The sequence below is a fragment of the Calidris pugnax genome, unplaced genomic scaffold, assembly GCF_001431845.1.
Source record: "Calidris pugnax isolate Ruff unplaced genomic scaffold, ASM143184v1 scaffold286, whole genome shotgun sequence".
NCBI classification, from domain to species: domain Eukaryota; kingdom Metazoa; phylum Chordata; class Aves; order Charadriiformes; family Scolopacidae; genus Calidris; species Calidris pugnax.
Genome location: NW_015091021.1, coordinates 436,851 through 453,552, shown reverse-complemented (window position 1 = coordinate 453,552; position 16,702 = coordinate 436,851). Strand labels below are relative to the sequence as shown.

At 51.5% G+C, this 16,702-nt stretch overlaps 1 protein-coding gene across 2 annotated transcripts in view; it reads left to right on the top strand.

Annotated features, from left to right (window-relative positions):
• Positions 1 to 15,481, top strand: part of TEKT3 (tektin 3) — a 109,136-nt gene extending 93,655 nt beyond the window's left edge. The window contains exons 1-9 of one of the 2 annotated variants that reach the window (XM_014955827.1): positions 2,940 to 3,075; positions 5,137 to 5,219; positions 6,384 to 6,971; positions 7,506 to 7,589; positions 8,946 to 9,016; positions 9,265 to 9,408; positions 11,176 to 11,398; positions 13,073 to 13,227; positions 14,705 to 15,481. In XM_014955827.1, coding sequence (XP_014811313.1) covers positions 6,393 to 6,971; positions 7,506 to 7,589; positions 8,946 to 9,016; positions 9,265 to 9,408; positions 11,176 to 11,398; positions 13,073 to 13,227; positions 14,705 to 14,921 — 1,473 coding nt within the window. In that variant the 5' untranslated portion in view covers positions 2,940 to 3,075; positions 5,137 to 5,219; positions 6,384 to 6,392 and the 3' untranslated portion in view covers positions 14,922 to 15,481. Of the gene's footprint in view, positions 1 to 2,939; positions 3,076 to 5,136; positions 5,220 to 6,383; positions 6,972 to 7,505; positions 7,590 to 8,945; positions 9,017 to 9,264; positions 9,409 to 11,175; positions 11,399 to 13,072; positions 13,228 to 14,704 lie in introns of those variants that run through there. The other variant, XM_014955826.1, reaches the window with a different exon arrangement.
• Positions 15,482 to 16,702: the final 1,221 nt, after the last annotated feature.

The following is a 16,702-nucleotide window of genomic DNA, read 5'->3' as shown; positions in this document are numbered from 1 at the left end:
TTTGAAAATTATTCTGCTATTGAATGGACAATTGATGCCTTACAGTGTTTACAGGAGAGAGAGGAATAGTCATAACTGCGTAAAACTGGGACCGGGCAGTGTTATGGGTACATGGAGGCTCATGATGGATACTATAAAAGATCTGGATCTGGGTATTTTCAGAAGGGCAGCTTATGATCCAGGGTAATGCTATATTAATAGACAGTGAGAATGTAGAGCTGCGACAGAAAGATTGACAGCTTTTGGCAGCAGATTTTGTACTTAGGTATCTAAATGTACCCCTTGAAATTCCAGTTTAGTCAACTAGGAGAACCTGGGCTGACGTGCTGAAAATTGCAACCCCTGCTTGACTTCGGCCTCTTTTTTCACCCTGTTTGGGTTTTTTTTGTTTGGGTTTTTTTTTATTCTGAGCTAAAATGGTCAAGACTTCGGGACAAGCTGTGTTCTCACAGGTCTATCAGAACTGGACGTGCCCCACCAGAACCGGGAGTGGTTGTTTTTGTAATTTTAGTGAATTTGCTGCTGTAGGAGTCACAATTAAGGAACTGAGTTTAATTACTTGAATAAATGGAGACGATATGAATAGTCTACTTAATTCAACATGGTACCCAGAGCATGAGGGATTTGGAGACCACTTACTGTGTGTGGTTGAGAACTTGCATGAGAGTCACTTGTGGATTTGACTGTTTTACCCGTGCCAATTCCCCTCGTCTTTGTAGCTTTTAGGTAGGTCATGAGCCTTTCACTTGAAAAGCCATTTCAGACACTACGGTGGGACCAGACCTTCATCCATTTTGATGTCCCCTGCTGTCCCTCTGCCTTGCGGGGCTCACCAGGACCAAGTCCTGGTCTGCGTGTTTTGCAGTATTGTCTAATTATTATTGCTTAATTTAGCAAATACTTCAAAAACGGTGTGGTTGTCTACAACAATTAGTGGTGCCCCTCATCGTGCAGTGATTCATCTGAGCAAAATCAGCTCCGGGCAGGGAGGGAGAGCGGGCATGGATGGAGGATGGGAGCGTTGTGAGGACCAGAGAGTGGGGCTGGTCGGAAGGTGTGTGCACGTCCTGCCAAGGGGCAGAGGTTGGCTTGCTTTAATTGAGATCAGGGAATTGAAACAGGGCCGTGGAGATGCTCTGGGGGCTGGAGCCCCTCTGCTGTGAGGACAGACTGAGAGAGTTGTGGGGGGTTCAGCCTGGAGAAGAGAAGGCTCTGAGGAGACCTCAGAGCCCCTTCCGGATCTGAAGGGGGCTACAGGAGAGATGGGGAGGGACTCTTGATCAGGGAGGGGAGACATAGGATGAGGAAGAACTGTTTTAAACTGGAAGAGGGGATATTGAGATGAGATGTGGGGAAGAACTTCTTTGGTGTGAGGGTGGTGAGAGCCTGGCCCAGGTTGCCCCGAGAAGCTGTGGCTGCCCCATCCCTGGAGGGGTTCAAGGCCAGGTTGGAGGGGGCTTGGAGCAACCTGGTCTGGTGGGAGGTGTCCCTGCCCAGGGCAGGGGGTGGGAATGGATGGTCTTTAAGGTCCCTTCCAACCTAAATCATTCTTTGATTCTTTGAAATTACTTTCTCTGGTTTGGCTATGGAAAAGCAGCTTGTATGTTCTGAACTTCTTATTTCAGTTTGATTAAGTTGATCCTTCACCCAGCTAAAGCAAGACGTGTGTTTAGAGTGAAATCAAAGCATGCTAACCTTTGTATACATGAAACAGTCTGAGTTACCCGTTATGTCAGATCTTTGGCAGCAGAGGCACAGCTCTCCCGTGGAGCCCAGCTCCGTGTGTTTGTGCAGAAGGCAGGGGCGGTGGGGCCGGGTGTCACTGCATGAGAAGCTGTAAAACGTTTTGGGACAGTCTCAGTCCCCAGCTGCAATCACTGGGAAAATGAGAGGTGACTGAAAAAGGCTGTGAGAAGTCAGATGTATCAGCCTGAGCGTTTGCTGAGCCACCCGGACAGCTCTCAGGTGATCTGAAGCAGTGAAGTGAAGCAAATGGAAATGTCTCCTCTGGATAAAGTGGGACACGGAGGTCCTCACAGCAGACCTGATGGGTGTTTTCAGAAGTTGTAGAGAAACCTCCCTTGGGTCAGCCGGAGCAGCTGTGCTACCCACCACCAGACTCCTCACGTTCCGGTGCCTTTTCTCAGGCTAAAACCTGAAACAACTGGGGAAGGACCCTCTCGCAGGAATCGTTCCCAGTGTCACTGCTGCACAGTGCCCTGGTGCTGCGAGAGGCTGTGCTGTGGTGGGGCTCCTGGGGACACCATGCATCTCCTCACCTGGGGTGCCAGCACCCCCACCCTGGTCTGCCTGCCTGCCCCAGCGAGCCCCCAACTTGGCCACCGGCTGGCCCAGCAGCACCAGTGCTGGCACCACGTTGCCCAGTAAGGGCACAGTTTTGCCCATCAGGAGCACTGTTTTGCCCATTGGTGGCTCTTGGTAGCCCAGGAGTAGCACTAAGTTGCCAAAGGGCTACATTGGGCTGCACATTGATGGTACTAGGGGTTGTCCAGGGATAGGACCAAGTTGCCCAGCAAAGGCACTAGGTTGCACAGAGTCTGCACTGAGTCGCCCAGGGCTGGCACTGGGTTGCCCACTGAGGGCACTGGGTTCATAGGGTCACAGGGTATCTCAAGTTGAGAGAGAGCCTGCTCCTTGCAGGACTTCCTAAACCCAGATTGGACTAAGAGCCATGTCCAGCTGCAAAACGGTTGCCCAACAGCTGCACCAGGTTGCCCAGGGGCTGCATAAACTTGCCCATCAAGGGCAGTAGGTTGCCCAGGGCAGGATCTAAGGTTCCATGTGAGGGCATTTTCTTGCCCAGGGGTGGCCGCAGGTTGCCCATGGAGAGCACTGGGTTGCCCAAAGGCTGCCTCAGGTTGCCACGGCCGCTGCAGGGAGTTGCCTGCACAGAAGGTGGTTACTGAGTACCCTGTGCCCGTGGCAACGCTGCCCTGGTGCTGTGACACAGTGGGCACTGGGGATGCTGCAGTGTCTGGGTGTGCTGCCACCCACCCCGACAGCACAGCACTGAATAGCAGCCCCCCCCCCGGACACCCCCCAAGCCTCTGCAGGGTGAGTTTGTACCTTAACTGGGCGGCAAAAGGCAGGTATTTCTCCTAATCCCCCCCAATATCTCTTCTGTCCTCCAGAAGTACCCAGAGAAGGTGGTCGGGGGCTCCTGTCACGTGTCGGGGTGGCAGAAAGTGTCACCCTGGGATGGCTTATCCAGAGGGGGATGCAGGGACATTTATTTCAGCTGGAAACACAGGGAAAACTAACCCTGCTCCATTCCTGAGGCATTTTTCTCCTGTTTTTCTAAATGTGTGTCTGTCGGTATCTGAAAGGGAATAGTTTATTTGCGGGGATGGGAGCCAGGGAAGCTGTCTCCCACCCTCTGAACGCCGTTTCCCAGGTATGCAGAAGTGGCACAGAGCTGGGGAGAGCGCAGCCGTTTATCCCGAGCCGGGACAAAAGGGCTGAAGGGACTGGTTTGTGGGAACCGGCACACACAGTGGTTTTTGTTGGACCTGAGTGCAGACATTGCGTCCTCGGTTCTGCCAAACTGGCTCAGAGGGTCGTGTTTGCAAAAGCGTGGGTTTTTTTGGTTTTGTTTTTTTTTTTTTTTTGCTAAATTTGAGGGTGTGAGTTTCCCGCTGCCTGTCCCACAGCCCCTTCGGCCGGGCTGGGTCCTGGTGCCTGCGGTTGTGCTGCTCTCGAGTCAGGTACCTGGGCAGCCCGTGGCCAAAATTGGGCAAAGCTTGAAAATACCAAAGTTCTGTGATTTCCCAGCTGCAGGCTGTGCACTTTTGCCCTCTGACTCATCCCTATTTTTCTCTGCTTTGCCCTAACTAAAGGACCTGTTATTCTTCTGCCTTCACCGCTCGTTTATTTAATAGCTGTGTCGTGAGACCTGAGTGCATCAAACCATCACAGAATCACAGAATCCCATGGGGTTGGAAGAGACCTCTGGAGATCATCTAGTCCAACCCCCTGCCAGAGCAGGTCCCACAGGAATGTGTCCAGGTGGGGTTTGAATGTCTCCAGAGAAGGAGACTCCACCACCTCCCTGGGCAGCCTCTTCCAGGGCTCTGCCACCCTCACAGGAAAGAAGTTCCTCTTCCTGTTTAGGTGAAACTTCTTATATTCAAGTTTGTGCCCATTCCCTCTTGTCCTGTCCCTGGGCACCACTGAAAAAAGACTGGCCCCATCCTCTTGACACCCTCCCTTTAAGTATTCATAAGCATTGATTACTCTTACAGGCAGGGGTGATGCAAAAAGTCACCTTTCCCTGTAGCTAGATGTTGGAAACCCGTGTTGTTTAATGAGTTGTGTTGTCTGCTCATCACCTGCTGTAAATGGGCATGGCTCCAACGAAGGGAGCATCTGGCATTAAAGAGGGTTCCCTCCGGTGTTCAGCTCACAGGCAGCCTCCCCTCTATTGCCTTTTAACCTTTCCAGGAGGAAACCGTGACTCCTTGGTCCTGCCCTCGTGTAGAGAGAGGCCTGCCTTGTTGCAGAGGTGACTAAAATGAAAGAAACCCTCTTTCCCCAGGGCCTGATGATTTTAAAAATAAGCCAGCCTCCCTCAGCTCGCCTACGCATGCAAAGTGATCGGGGTAGCCCAGGAGGAGCTATTAAACCTCTAGTCATGCGGTTGCCTGTGTGGATGCTTTGTTCTAGAATAAAAGGGAGTTTGTTCCATGCAAACATCCCATTTTTTAAAGGAATAAAGTGGATTTCATGCTGTAACAAATGGGATTTAGCACATGCTTTGTGTCAAACCCCACTCCCATCCAGGGATGTTGCTGTAGCACACCAGTGTCCTAATCCACTGGGGCTCTGGGCCAGGCTGGGAGCAGCGGGGACGGGATGGCGTTAGGGGTAGGACGTGTCCAGCTGGCTGCAACAGCCACAGGGGCTTATTCCTGCCAGTGGGTGACACCTGTAACCTTACAAGAGCTTCATATCGAGCACAACATACCCTCCTGAGTGTTTGGCCTCAGATGAGATGCGTTAGGTACATTTGGTGGCCCCTCTGTGTTATGTTTCTGATAACAACTGATAACCTCAATCTGGAAAGAGCAATATGCAGTTATTGGTAGCAAAATCTTCACGTTTGTCCATTACTCCTAGGGCTACTGGAAGGCTGGTGTTTACAAGCCACTCTGAAAAGACTTTGGGATATCTCCTTTCCACGCACATTGATCTTCCGTCAGGTGAGCCATCCACATCTTTCTTCTTTTGCAGGGCAAAAGAAGGCCCTTCTTCTGAGGCTGAAATAGGTGGGGGGGGGGGTGTCAACTTTGGATATAATCCTGCAAAGTTCAGCCCACCTGCAGACTCCTCACTCCACCATTTAATGCAAGTGAAGATAAGAGGGGATGAGGATGGAGTCCCTCACCCGAGCTATCAGGGCTGGGAATGGAACTTTCAAAGAGAAAATGACATTTGGAGGGCTCTAAGATCAGCAGATACACCAGCCAAAAGAATCATAGAATCATCTGGGTCGGAAGGGACCTTCAAGGTCATCTAGTCCGACCCCCCCACAGTCAGCAGGGACACCCCCAACTAGACCAGGTTGCCCAGGGCCTCATTGAGCCTCACCTTTAATATTTCCAGGAATGGGACCTCAACCACCTCCCTGGGCAACGTGTTCCAGTGCTCCACCACCCTCACAGTAAAGAACTTTCTCCTAATCTCCAATCTAAATCTGTTCCCCTCCAGCTTGAAGCCATTGCCCCTCGTCCTGTCACTGCAGGCCTTTCTAAACAGGCTCTCCCCAGCCTTCCTGTAGCCCCCCTCAGGTACTGGAAGGCTGCTATTAGGTCTCCCAGGAGCCTCCTCTTCTTCAGGCTGAACAACCCCAGCTCCCTCAGCCTGTCCTCGTAGCAGAGGTGCTCCATCCCCTTGATCATCCTCGTGGCCCTCCTCTGGACCCTCTCCATCATGTCCATATCCTTCTTATATTGAGGGCTCCAGCCCTGCACACAGTACTTCAGGTGAGCTCTCACCAGTGGCAGAAACACGAAGAACAAATGAACAGCAGAGAATTAGCAACTCCAGTTTCACCAGATTGACAGATTTAAGGAAAACGAAGGCACGTAGTATCTGCCATAGTCCTTAGCAGCCACGGTTGGATTTTCTCTGCATTTCAGGACCTGCCGCTAGACACTAAGAACAAAGTCAAATGCTTTTATATACAAATGCTTGGGGTGCTGTCAGAAGGGATTTGTTCTCAAGAGCTTTAGGCCCGTACAGGTGATGCATGGGCGCTGTGTGCATCGCTGTTTGTGTTTGAAGTTGCATGTGTTGCTGTAAGAAGCGAGGCAAGTGCAGGAGCTTACTGAGCGAGGTTGTCTTCTGTCTCCTCCTCTGTGCAGGACTCAAGGATGGAGTCTGTCGGCTTTCCCTCAACAGCAAAATTCGCCCACCCAAGGTCCTTCCCTACCAGGTTTCTCCCTGCCGTCCACGCCATGGCTTCAAGCTACAGGAACCGATTTCCTTACCGCCCCTTGCCCCAGAGCTACAGCCTCCCCTGGATGCCCAGCACCTACTACAAAACAGCTGCCCTCAAAACAACCTTGGCTCCCTTTTCCAAGAGTTCCCAGGAGGGAACCGCCAGGGAGAAGCTTCCTACTATTTACAACAGAACAACCGTCTTTACCCAGTACACCCCTGAAGACTGGTACAAGTCCAACCAGACCAACTACAAAGAGGCAGAGACCTCCCAGAAGAACTCGGAGCGTCTGACGGTTGACACCTCCCTCCTGATTGATGATAAATACCAGCAGACGAGGAAAACCCAAGGAGAAAGCACCAAAAACTTGGGAGTGCGTGCCAATGACATTGCGTTTTGGAAATCGGAGCTCACCCACGAGCTAGATGAGATGATTGGGGAGACCAATGCACTCACAGACGTGAAGAGCAGGCTGGAGAGAGCCTTGGTTGAGTCGGAGGCCCCTCTCCAGGTGAGTTCCAGGGGGCTGCAGGCTGTATCCTACTGCTGAAACATCTGCAGCCATTCAAATGCCTCGTTAAGTTTCACTGCAGCTCCATAACGTCTAGAAAGTTTTTATTAAGCGACCATTAGTTAAGTTAGTGATAAACAAACCCTTTGCCATCTGCAGCGTCCCCCATCAGCACATGCTGAGCACATCAGACCAGCATTTGCTTAACCAAATATTTTGATAAGCGGTACATCTAAAATCCTGGTTTGGGAGACAAAAGCTCACGTCTTCCTACGAGGACCTGCGAGATCAGCTTCAAGGCTGACACAGATCCCTGATTTCAGCTGTGGTGGCACCAGGGGCACGTCTGCTCCCTCATGTTGATTTAATGCTGATGTTGCAGCTCGGCTGCTTGTTGTCAGCTAAACCAAGTGCCCTGGGCACTTTTTCCCCCTCTTTTCATCTTTGTGCCCACCCAGAATTTCTCTTCTTACATTACTTGAGGTGGGGACTGTCCCCAGAGAAACCCTGGTAGTGATGGCATGTCCCCAACAGGTCGCTCAGGAGTGCTTACTTCACCGGGAGAAGAGGAGGGGCATCGACCTGGTCCATGACGAAGTGGAGAAACAGCTCTTCGCAGTAAGTTTGCCAACTCAGATCATGTGTTAAAGCTATTTTTACCTAAACTGCCCTAAAGAGGCTTCGCAGCCTCCTTCCCTAACTGGTTCCTCAGTGCTGGTGAGGTGACAAACTCTTCAACCCCCCCAAAACCTGCTGGGCCAGGGGACGGGGTGTCCACCCAGGCAGCAGCATGCCCACGCACATCTATATCACACACATAAATATATATAAATATATATATATCACACACATATCAACACACAATACAAAGAAGGCAGCGTGTGCCCGACAGCTTCTCTGTCTCTCCCAACTCTATTAGCAGATCTAACAAAAGATATTACATCTGGCTGCAGTCGGGCTGCCGTGATGTCTGCTTAGGCAATGTATTTTATAGAAATCATAAAAACGTGCACTCCTGCCTGCCTTTATATAGTCTGCTTTGAATTACAAATCAAAAGCCAACGCAACGAGAGCTGGCACAGGAGATGGGATCCTAACGCAGGGCACAGTGACACATAATCACAGTGAAGGCATCGTGAAACCGGGAAGGACATCGCAGCCCCTGGGACTGCGAAGCCACTGCTCCATTAGATTTTTCCTTACGAGTCAGGCCCTAGAAAATTAAAAGATTAGTTTAAAGGTCATGAGATTCTAGGAAAACAATCAGACCTGGTATCTCCACAATGGCAAGTGTTTGGGACGTGCTATTCAGTTGGCTCCTGCAGAGAGGAGGGCTCAAAAATTACTGGATTTGGAGCTGTAATCACCTGCTGGGGCTTCACGTATGAAATAGGTTTGTGCTGAAATCAACTTTGCTGGGAGCAACACACGCCTTCCTGCAGTGGGGCTGGATGTGTCTTAGAAATTCAGCCTGGGGACTTACACCAACGTCAAGCCCATCTCCTCTTATGCCATATGGATGGGATTTCTTCTGGGGAGCAAAACATCTGGGGAGCAAAAAGGGCAGGTGCTGATTTGGGGCTGGAGGTGTGTAGTGCTGCTGGTCTGGGGAACCGCTCTGCCTGTCCATAGCAGGTCAGGATCTGTCCCTGCAGTGGGACTAACCACCACCTGACACTCATCTCAAGATGAAAAAATACTTATTGATTCGCCCTGAAAGTGAATGCAAAGGCCATGGCTGCAGCCACAGCACCCTTCTGTCCCCTCCTGGTCACTGGGCCAGGCTCAGCTGCTCGAGCGAGTGCACTGGGGTTGGGGGCACCTTCCTCACTCCCCCCCTGTTTGCTCTGGGGAGAAAGACAAACAGGTGAGCTCTTGCTGTGTGCAGGGTTGGAGAGGTCTGAGGGGATGAGTGTGACCAGGATGAGGGAGCGTGGACACTGATGGGGTCCTGCTTTGTTTGCCTTTGTCCAGGAAGTCGATGTCATCAGGTCATGCCAGGAGAAGATGCAGCAGTTCCTGGAGAAGGCAAGAGGCCAGCTCGAGTAAGGAGGAGCTCCTTCTCTTATTCCGTAGGGCTGATGTGATGTGAACCCCCAGCAGACCCTGACCTCTACATTTATACCCTTTACTTTTACACCCTGCAGGTGTAAAGCCCATAGAGGCTCCATGGGGTGCAGGCAGTGATGCCCATGGGAGGACAGAGCTGCCCAGGGGGTATGGGGAGTGGAATGGGGTGGGAAGCCATTCCACCTGTACATCCCCACCCATGGCTCTTGTTTGCATCTTGAAGGTCCAACTGGGCGGCCCAGCACAAGCTGGAGAAGGATCTGGCCAACAAGCAGGTGGCCCACCGGATCGATGACAAGTGCCACCACCTGAGGAACACCTCCCAGGGCATCGGTTACTACCGAGGGGTGGAGCAGATCGATGCCACGTGAGTGCACACTGTGGGTCCCCAGCAGCAAGCCATCCCTAGGACATTTGGATGTGTTGAAGAGTCGTTTAGATGTGGTGTTGGGGGATACGGTGTAGGGGAGAACTTTGTAGAGTAGGATAGATGGTTGGATTCGATGATCCCAAGGGTATTTTCCAACCTAAATGATTCTATGATTCTAAGTTGTTCCCAGCTCACCATAAAGGCATGTTCATCCTTCCTGGAGACACCCACCTCACAGGGGCCATTTCTCTCCAGTCCCCATAAAGGGAGCACGGCCCCCTGCTTTTCAGTTGGATGCCGAACATCCAGAGGGTGAAAGCGAGTCCTGCCTAATTAAACATTCTACCAGGGTTCAGAGATCAGCCTGACAATTAACTCAGTTGAGCACCTCTGCACAGCTCATTAGGTTTATGCATATTTTCGAAGATGTGTCAGCGCTTGCCTGAGTGCTCCTCATTGACGTAAAGTCTGAGGTGGTTCACCCCAGCAGGGAGAGGGCCTGGCAGGGAGCCCAAATGTCACAGAAGATGAAGAAATAGAGAGCACGATCCTGGGAGAGAGAGTTCAGCTGCCCTGGGGTGCCAGGAATTCAGCTTTGGCTCGGCAGTGAATGAATGGTGACCTAACCCAGCGCCCGCAGAGATATGCCCCGAGTGGCAAAGGGCTGAGGGAATAAATCTGCTGCTCGCACAGATGCAGGCAGTTTAGGGAGGGGCATGGATTGATTCAATTTTTCTAACGTTTGAATAATTATTCACAGCAGAGCTCAGACATATTTAGACAGGCAAATGGGTTGCAACGGGTTGATGCTAAAATTCAGAGGGGGGTAAAATGTGCCGAGGCTCAGCATGTTTTAAATGGAGCTTATGTGGTATTGAAGTCTTTTGTTGACCTTATTCTGGACTAGTGCACAGGCGTGAACATCATCCTGAGTGCACAGACAGGGAACTGCATATTACCCTATGCTCGTTCAGTTTAGTAGGAAACTGAGGCAAGTCACAAGCAAAATGAATTGGCTGCAATCGGCACGTTGTCGTGAAGCTGTGAATCACTTGGCCCTTAAACGCCTTCAGCATCTCAGTATGAGGTCTGATTAAAATCTCTGCTTTTCTGGGGAAATCTCTTGTTTGTCTGAGCTTTGCTAAGTATCAAAGCTGTTTTCATGAACATGTCATCGTTTGAGCAAATGAAGTCCAGATGTTTCACTTTTGTATGGTGTCCTGGTTTCAGGCAGGAAGGAGTTAATTTTGCAGTGGAAGGCATGTCAACAACTGATATTGTTATAGTTGTTGCTAGGCAATGTTTATACTTTTCAAGCACTCTTTTCAACTTCCTATACAGGTGGGAGAGAGCATTGACAGAACAAGGGAAAGGCCAGTGGGATATTCATACCATAGATGTCATGATCAGCATAAAAACGGGGGTTGGCCAGGGGTGGGAATCCGCCATCAGGGCTGAGAAGGTACCAATTCACTGGGTGGTGAGACTGACTTGTGTCATCATCATCATCATCATGATTATTATTAATATTATTGTTACTTTCTGTAATTGTTCTATTAAACTGTCCTTATCTCCACCCATGAATTTTTCCTTTCCCTTTCCCCTCCTTTTCTCCTCTTCTCCCTGCCTTTCTGGGGGTTAAACTATGACATACAGACAAATTAAAACCAGACTTAAGTTTCACTTAATCCATGCTGCTTTCTGCATGGAGTCTGTGCCCGTCCATGTCCAGCTCACTGGGGCCCTTTCCTTTTCTCCCTCCAGGGTCTCGGTGCCAGAGTCATGGACCAAGTTCACCAATGACAACGTCCTCCTCTCCCAGAGCGAACGGGCGGCCTCCGCCAAGCTGCGGGACGACATCGAGAACCTGCTGGTGTCGACGGCCAACGAGATGTGGCGGCAGTTCAACACGGTGAACGTCGCCTTCGCCATGCGCATCGCCGAAACAACCGATGCCAAGAGAAAGATTCAGGCCCACCTGGCCAAGGTATCCCCAACTCCTCCCTTTCGGTGTGACACTGCCACTTTGCAGTGACACCTCCCCCAGCTGGGACCCTCCTTGCAGACCTTGACCCAAGCAGAGGAACGGTCACCGTAAGAAGCTGGTTGTGGTATCATTCAAGCGCGAGGTCCTGCACCTGGGTCAGGGCAATCCCAAGCACAAATCCAGGCTGGGTGGAGGATGGATTGAGAGCAGCCCTGAGAATAAGGATTTAGGGGTGTTGGTGGATGAGAAGCTCAACATGAACCGGTAACATGTTCTGGCAGCCCAAAAACCACCCACATCCTGGGCTGCATCCCCAGCAGCGTGGCCAGCAGGGTGAGGGGGGGGATTCTGCCCCTCTGCTCCGCTCTGGGGAAACCCCCCCTGCAGTGCTGCCTCCAGCTCTGGGGCCTCAGCACAGCAAGGACATGGACCTGTTCGAATTGGTCCAGAGGAGGCTACAGAGATGCTGGGAGGGCTGGAGCCCCTCTGCTGTGAGGACATCCTGAGAGAAATGGGGGGGTTCAGCCAGGAGAAGAGAAGGCTCCAGGGAGACCTTAGCCCCTTCCTGTCCCTCAAGGGGCTCCAGGAGAGATGGGGAGGGACTCTGGATCAGGGAGAGGACCCACAGGATGAGGGGGAACAGTTTTAAACTCAAAGATTTAGATGAGATGTAGGGAAGAACTTCTTTACTGTGAGGGTGGTGAGAGCCCGGCCCAGGTTGCCCAGAGAAGCTGTGGCTGCCCCATCCCTGGAGGGGTTCAAGGCCAGGTTGGAGGGGGCTTGGAGCAACCTGGTGTGGTGGGAGGTGTCCCTGCCCAGGGCAGGGGGTGGCACTGGGTGGCCTTTAAGGTCTCTTTTAACTCAAACCATTCTATGGTTCTATGATCTGGTGACTTTCTTCTTGGAGCAAGATGAGCTGGCAGTGCAGTTTCATCCAAGGGAGACTGTCTTTTGCCCATCCCAGCTGACAGCCTGCTAGGACAAGGATTTCTGGCAGAAAATGCCAATGCTCATCCCATCTTCTGGAAGTCACTTCAGAGGTGCTGGCTGCCCTGCAGAAAGTCTTTGCTGGGCCTCTGCTGGGGGGTTCACAGGCTTGCTTCTCCTCTGGGGACATGTTTTCAGTCTCAGTGATCCGTGGTTGCTGCAGGGGTATCCATGTGTTCGCTCTGCCAAGCAGAGTAAGTGGAGATCAGCGATGGACACCTGGCTCCAACACTGGGTCTCATGGAAAGCTTCCTGGAAAGTGCTTGGCACAGTATTGATTAACCAAGTGGAGACTGTGCTTGCAGCACCGCAGGCTGATGCCATGTCCTTCAGCGAGCACCCACCAAAAACTTTCCCTCTCTTAGTTGCTATTGATGGACGATCAGCTCCTGAAAGCAGTAATTTGGGGGAGCTGTTAATTCAATAGATCCATCACTGCTCCAAAACCTCCTCTGATGTGATAGCAACAGCAAAGAGAGGTATTCAAAGAGAGGAATTTCTTTTCCCTGAAAAGAAATTGCTGCTGGATCTATGCCTCGATACATGGCAGAGCGACAGCGGCCTGAGCCCAGGGTCTGCTTATTGAGCTTGGGTTTTTGTCAGCAGATGGATGGCAGAAAAGGGATATGATGGTGTTGCTTGAGATTATATTTTTTAATTTATGCCTGTGTTTGTCTTTTACGCCAGACACTGCAGGAAATATTCCAGACCGAGAAGAACATAGAAGACATCAAGAAGGCCATTAGGGACCAAGGGCCTCCGTTAAAAGTGGCTCAGACCCGGCTGGACGAGCGCACTCGGAGACCAAACATGGAGCTGTGCCGGGACACTGCCCAGCTCCGGTAAGGCATGAGCGAGGAGACATGGGTGGTAGCACTCAGGAGCATCACAGGATGAGGAAATTAATCATGGGGTCATTTTTTTTTTTCCTAAATACTCCTTTCATAAGTGCACCCATAAACCAAAAGCAATGAGGGGGTGGCCCAGCCTTTGGGTGAGCTCTGCGCCCACAAAGGGGGCTGTACACCATGTGTGGGTGCAGCCTGATGCCACCCCACCAGGGGCTGGATTTTTCCCACTTGGGTAAAGCTCTCTGCTTTCCGGCAGCTGGATGGGTTCAGGTTTGAAGGACAAGCCCTTTGGTCTCCAACAGGCTGCCATTGAGAGCTCTTAGGTCCTTCCGTTTCAGTAACTGCAAGAAAGAGTGAGCCACATGGAGAAGCAGTAAGGGCTGTTCCCACCTCCCCTGGGGACACTGGAAATCCTTCCAAGGACAGAGTGAGCTCTCTGGGATTGCACCCTGAGGGGCTATGGAGGAGTAGGCTGCCCTCCATGAGCCACCCTGAACTTCACACCTCCTCCTGGGATCCTGCTGAGCAAGGCTCCCTCTGAAACCTTTTAAAAGCAATTTACATCCAGCCCCCGAGTGTTTAGCATCTCGCACACCATTGTTTTATCCATCCTCCACTTCTTTCACTTTCACTTTTAGCCTCTCCCCGTCCTGTTTCGCTGCGTGTGCACCCGTGGGTGCAGGGAGCACCCCATCATGGGGAAATCCAGGAGGGGGAACCAACACACCCACACAACCAAATGGGAAGAGGAAGCCACAGCTGCCCATCCCTCTGCTCAATGGCACAAGCTGCTGTGGCATTGCCAAAGCCTTGGAGCAGACAAAACCGTGCCTGGTCCACCAAAGTCAAGAGGAGCTCTGTCCTCAGCTGTCCTGTGTACCCCTCTGCTCCGCTCTGGGGAGACCCCACCTGGAGTACTGCCTCCAGCTCTGGAGTCCTCAGCACGAGAAGGACATGGACCTGTTGGGAGTGGGCCCAGAGGAGGCCACCAACATGCTCCAAGGGCTGGAGCACCTCTGCTGTGAGGACAGGCTGAGAGAGTTGGGGGGGTTCAGCCTGGAGAAGAGAAGGCTCCAGGGAGACCTTAGAGCCCCTTCCAGTCCCTAAAGGGGCTACAGGAGAGATGGGGAGGGACTCTGGATCAGGGAGGGGAGCCATAGGACAGGGGGAGCAGTTTTAAACTGAGAAGGGAGGGGTTCAAGGCCAGGTTGGAGGGGGCTTGGAGCAACCTGGGGTGGTGGGAGGTGTCCCTGCCCAGGGCAGGGGGTGGCACTGGATGGGCTTGAAGGTCCCTTCCAACCCGAACCATTCTATGGTTCTATGATTCTATGTATCTGTCAGAAATAGGGTGTCTGACTTTGAGCACGCTGAAGGGGAAAATCCTGTGCCTAAGGGGCCCCCCAGCAATGCCATGCTAGAACCACCCCCAGGATGGGACTGTTAACGAGGGGCTCTTGCTGTTTTCCAGCCTTGTCAATGAGGTCCACGATATCAACGAGACGGTGCAGACCCTTCAGCAGCAGCTGCGAGACAGCGAGGTCAGCCTGCAAATGCTGGTTCACACCAAGTCGGTCCTGGAGCACGACCTGGCCATCAAAGCCAACTCCCTGTTCATCGACGAGGAGAAGTGCATGGGGATGCGCAAGACCTTTCCCAGAATTACGCGGCTGCTGGATCCCGTTTAGGCTGGGCTCAGCCCACCCCGTGTTATCTGTTCTGGGAGGGAATCCCAGTTTTGCTTTAAAACATACACCATTAGACTTCCACTTCCTAATGGAAGCCTGAGTAGAAATTTAATTTGTCACTTTGCGTGTCATATGGTCTACCAGGATTGGTTTTTTCCTTTGTTTTTTCTCTTTCCACTGCTCTTTCATGGTGCACCAGAAAGTGACCGAAGATACCCTGTATGCGACTAAGAGTAAATCTACTCACAGGGATTCATTTCTACCCTTTCGATCTGTGATTTTAGGAGAAAAAACTGTTGTGTCTTCCTCCTTTTGAGCCTGTCTGATGTGGGAAAAGCACAGGGTGAAGCCACGCTGGCTGTCTCAAGTCACCTCCCTGTCCTTCATGGGCCTTAGCATGGCTTTTAGGAGGATGTGTCCCATCATCTTCCCAGGCACAGAGGGATGGCTCATGGTTGGTACCCTCCTCTCCACCCTTTTTAAAAATGGGTGCAATGTTTCCCCTTTCTCCCTTTGAGAAAGGCGAACCCCATCTGATGCCACAAGCCTGGTGCTATGTAGGGCACCCCCTTTCTCCCTTTGAGAAAGGCGAACCCCGTCTGATGCCACAAGCCTGGTGCTGTGTAGGCCATCCCATTATCATAATAACCCAAACTGTGGTGATGACACCAGCCACGGAGCCACGTATTAATAGACTGGGCCCCTCTATTCCAACGTCACTGCTCACAATTGGGAGAAGAGAGGGAAAAAATAATCTGTGCCCCAGATTCCCTTATTGGCCACCCCAAGGCCCTGAAGTCTCTTGAGGTCACCCTTGGACTACATGTTGCATCTTCACCACCACCCACACAGCAGAGCAGCAATGGGTAATAGTCCGAGGGCTGAACCTCTTTTGCTGCCTAAGAAATATCAGTGACTGTCCTGGAGGAGTCTGATATAAATTTGGGTGAAATCAAAGCTTGCCACAAAGTATGTTCACAGCATATTGCATAACTAAGGCAGATTATTAGGCTTGAGGGAGAGAGAATTCCCAGAACAGCATCAGCAGTCAGAAAAAAAACCCAAACTCATTGCTATTATGAAAAAAAAAAAAAAAGAGAGAGAAAACTTTGGCAAAATGCTAAGGAAAATTTGGGCAGCGTAGGATCACAAGAATGGCTGTGCTGGCTCAGACCAAAGTCCAGCGAGGCCCAGATTCAGCCTCTGACAGAGCCAACAGGAGATGCTTAGATAAAAGCACCAGAGCAAGGCGAGCACCCTGTGATACATCCCCAGTCAACTTTCCCAGCTTCCAGCAATTAGTATCTCAAGGACTTCCTGAGCTGACAGGGCCGTCCTTGAATTTAATATCCCCCGATGGATTTGTTTCACATGATCTTGTTCCAGTTGTTCCTCGAGCCCGTGCAGACTTGCAGCATCCGCTGTGTCCCTCAGCAGGGAGCTGCAGGGGACGGAGCATCGTCACCCTCGGAGCGTTGGTGGCCGCTCTCCAGAGCCTGGAGGAGACTGGAAAAGGGGGCCAGACCTGGGAATATTGAAGCCAAAAGGCTAAAACAAGAGTTTGGGCAACAGGGTAGCTCAATGCTGGTTTAGATCTTTATCTTCTGTAGGTTCAACCCAGGAGCTCACATGCTGTCACCATGCAGGAGATGAGCATAAACCCCAATTTCTTTAAGTATCTGAATGTGTCCTGACACAGAGTCATGTCCCAGCTGGTCGGGGGTTTGTTTGGCTTTTGGAATCAGCGGGTAAATTTTGGTTTCATTGAAGCCAGTGGGATT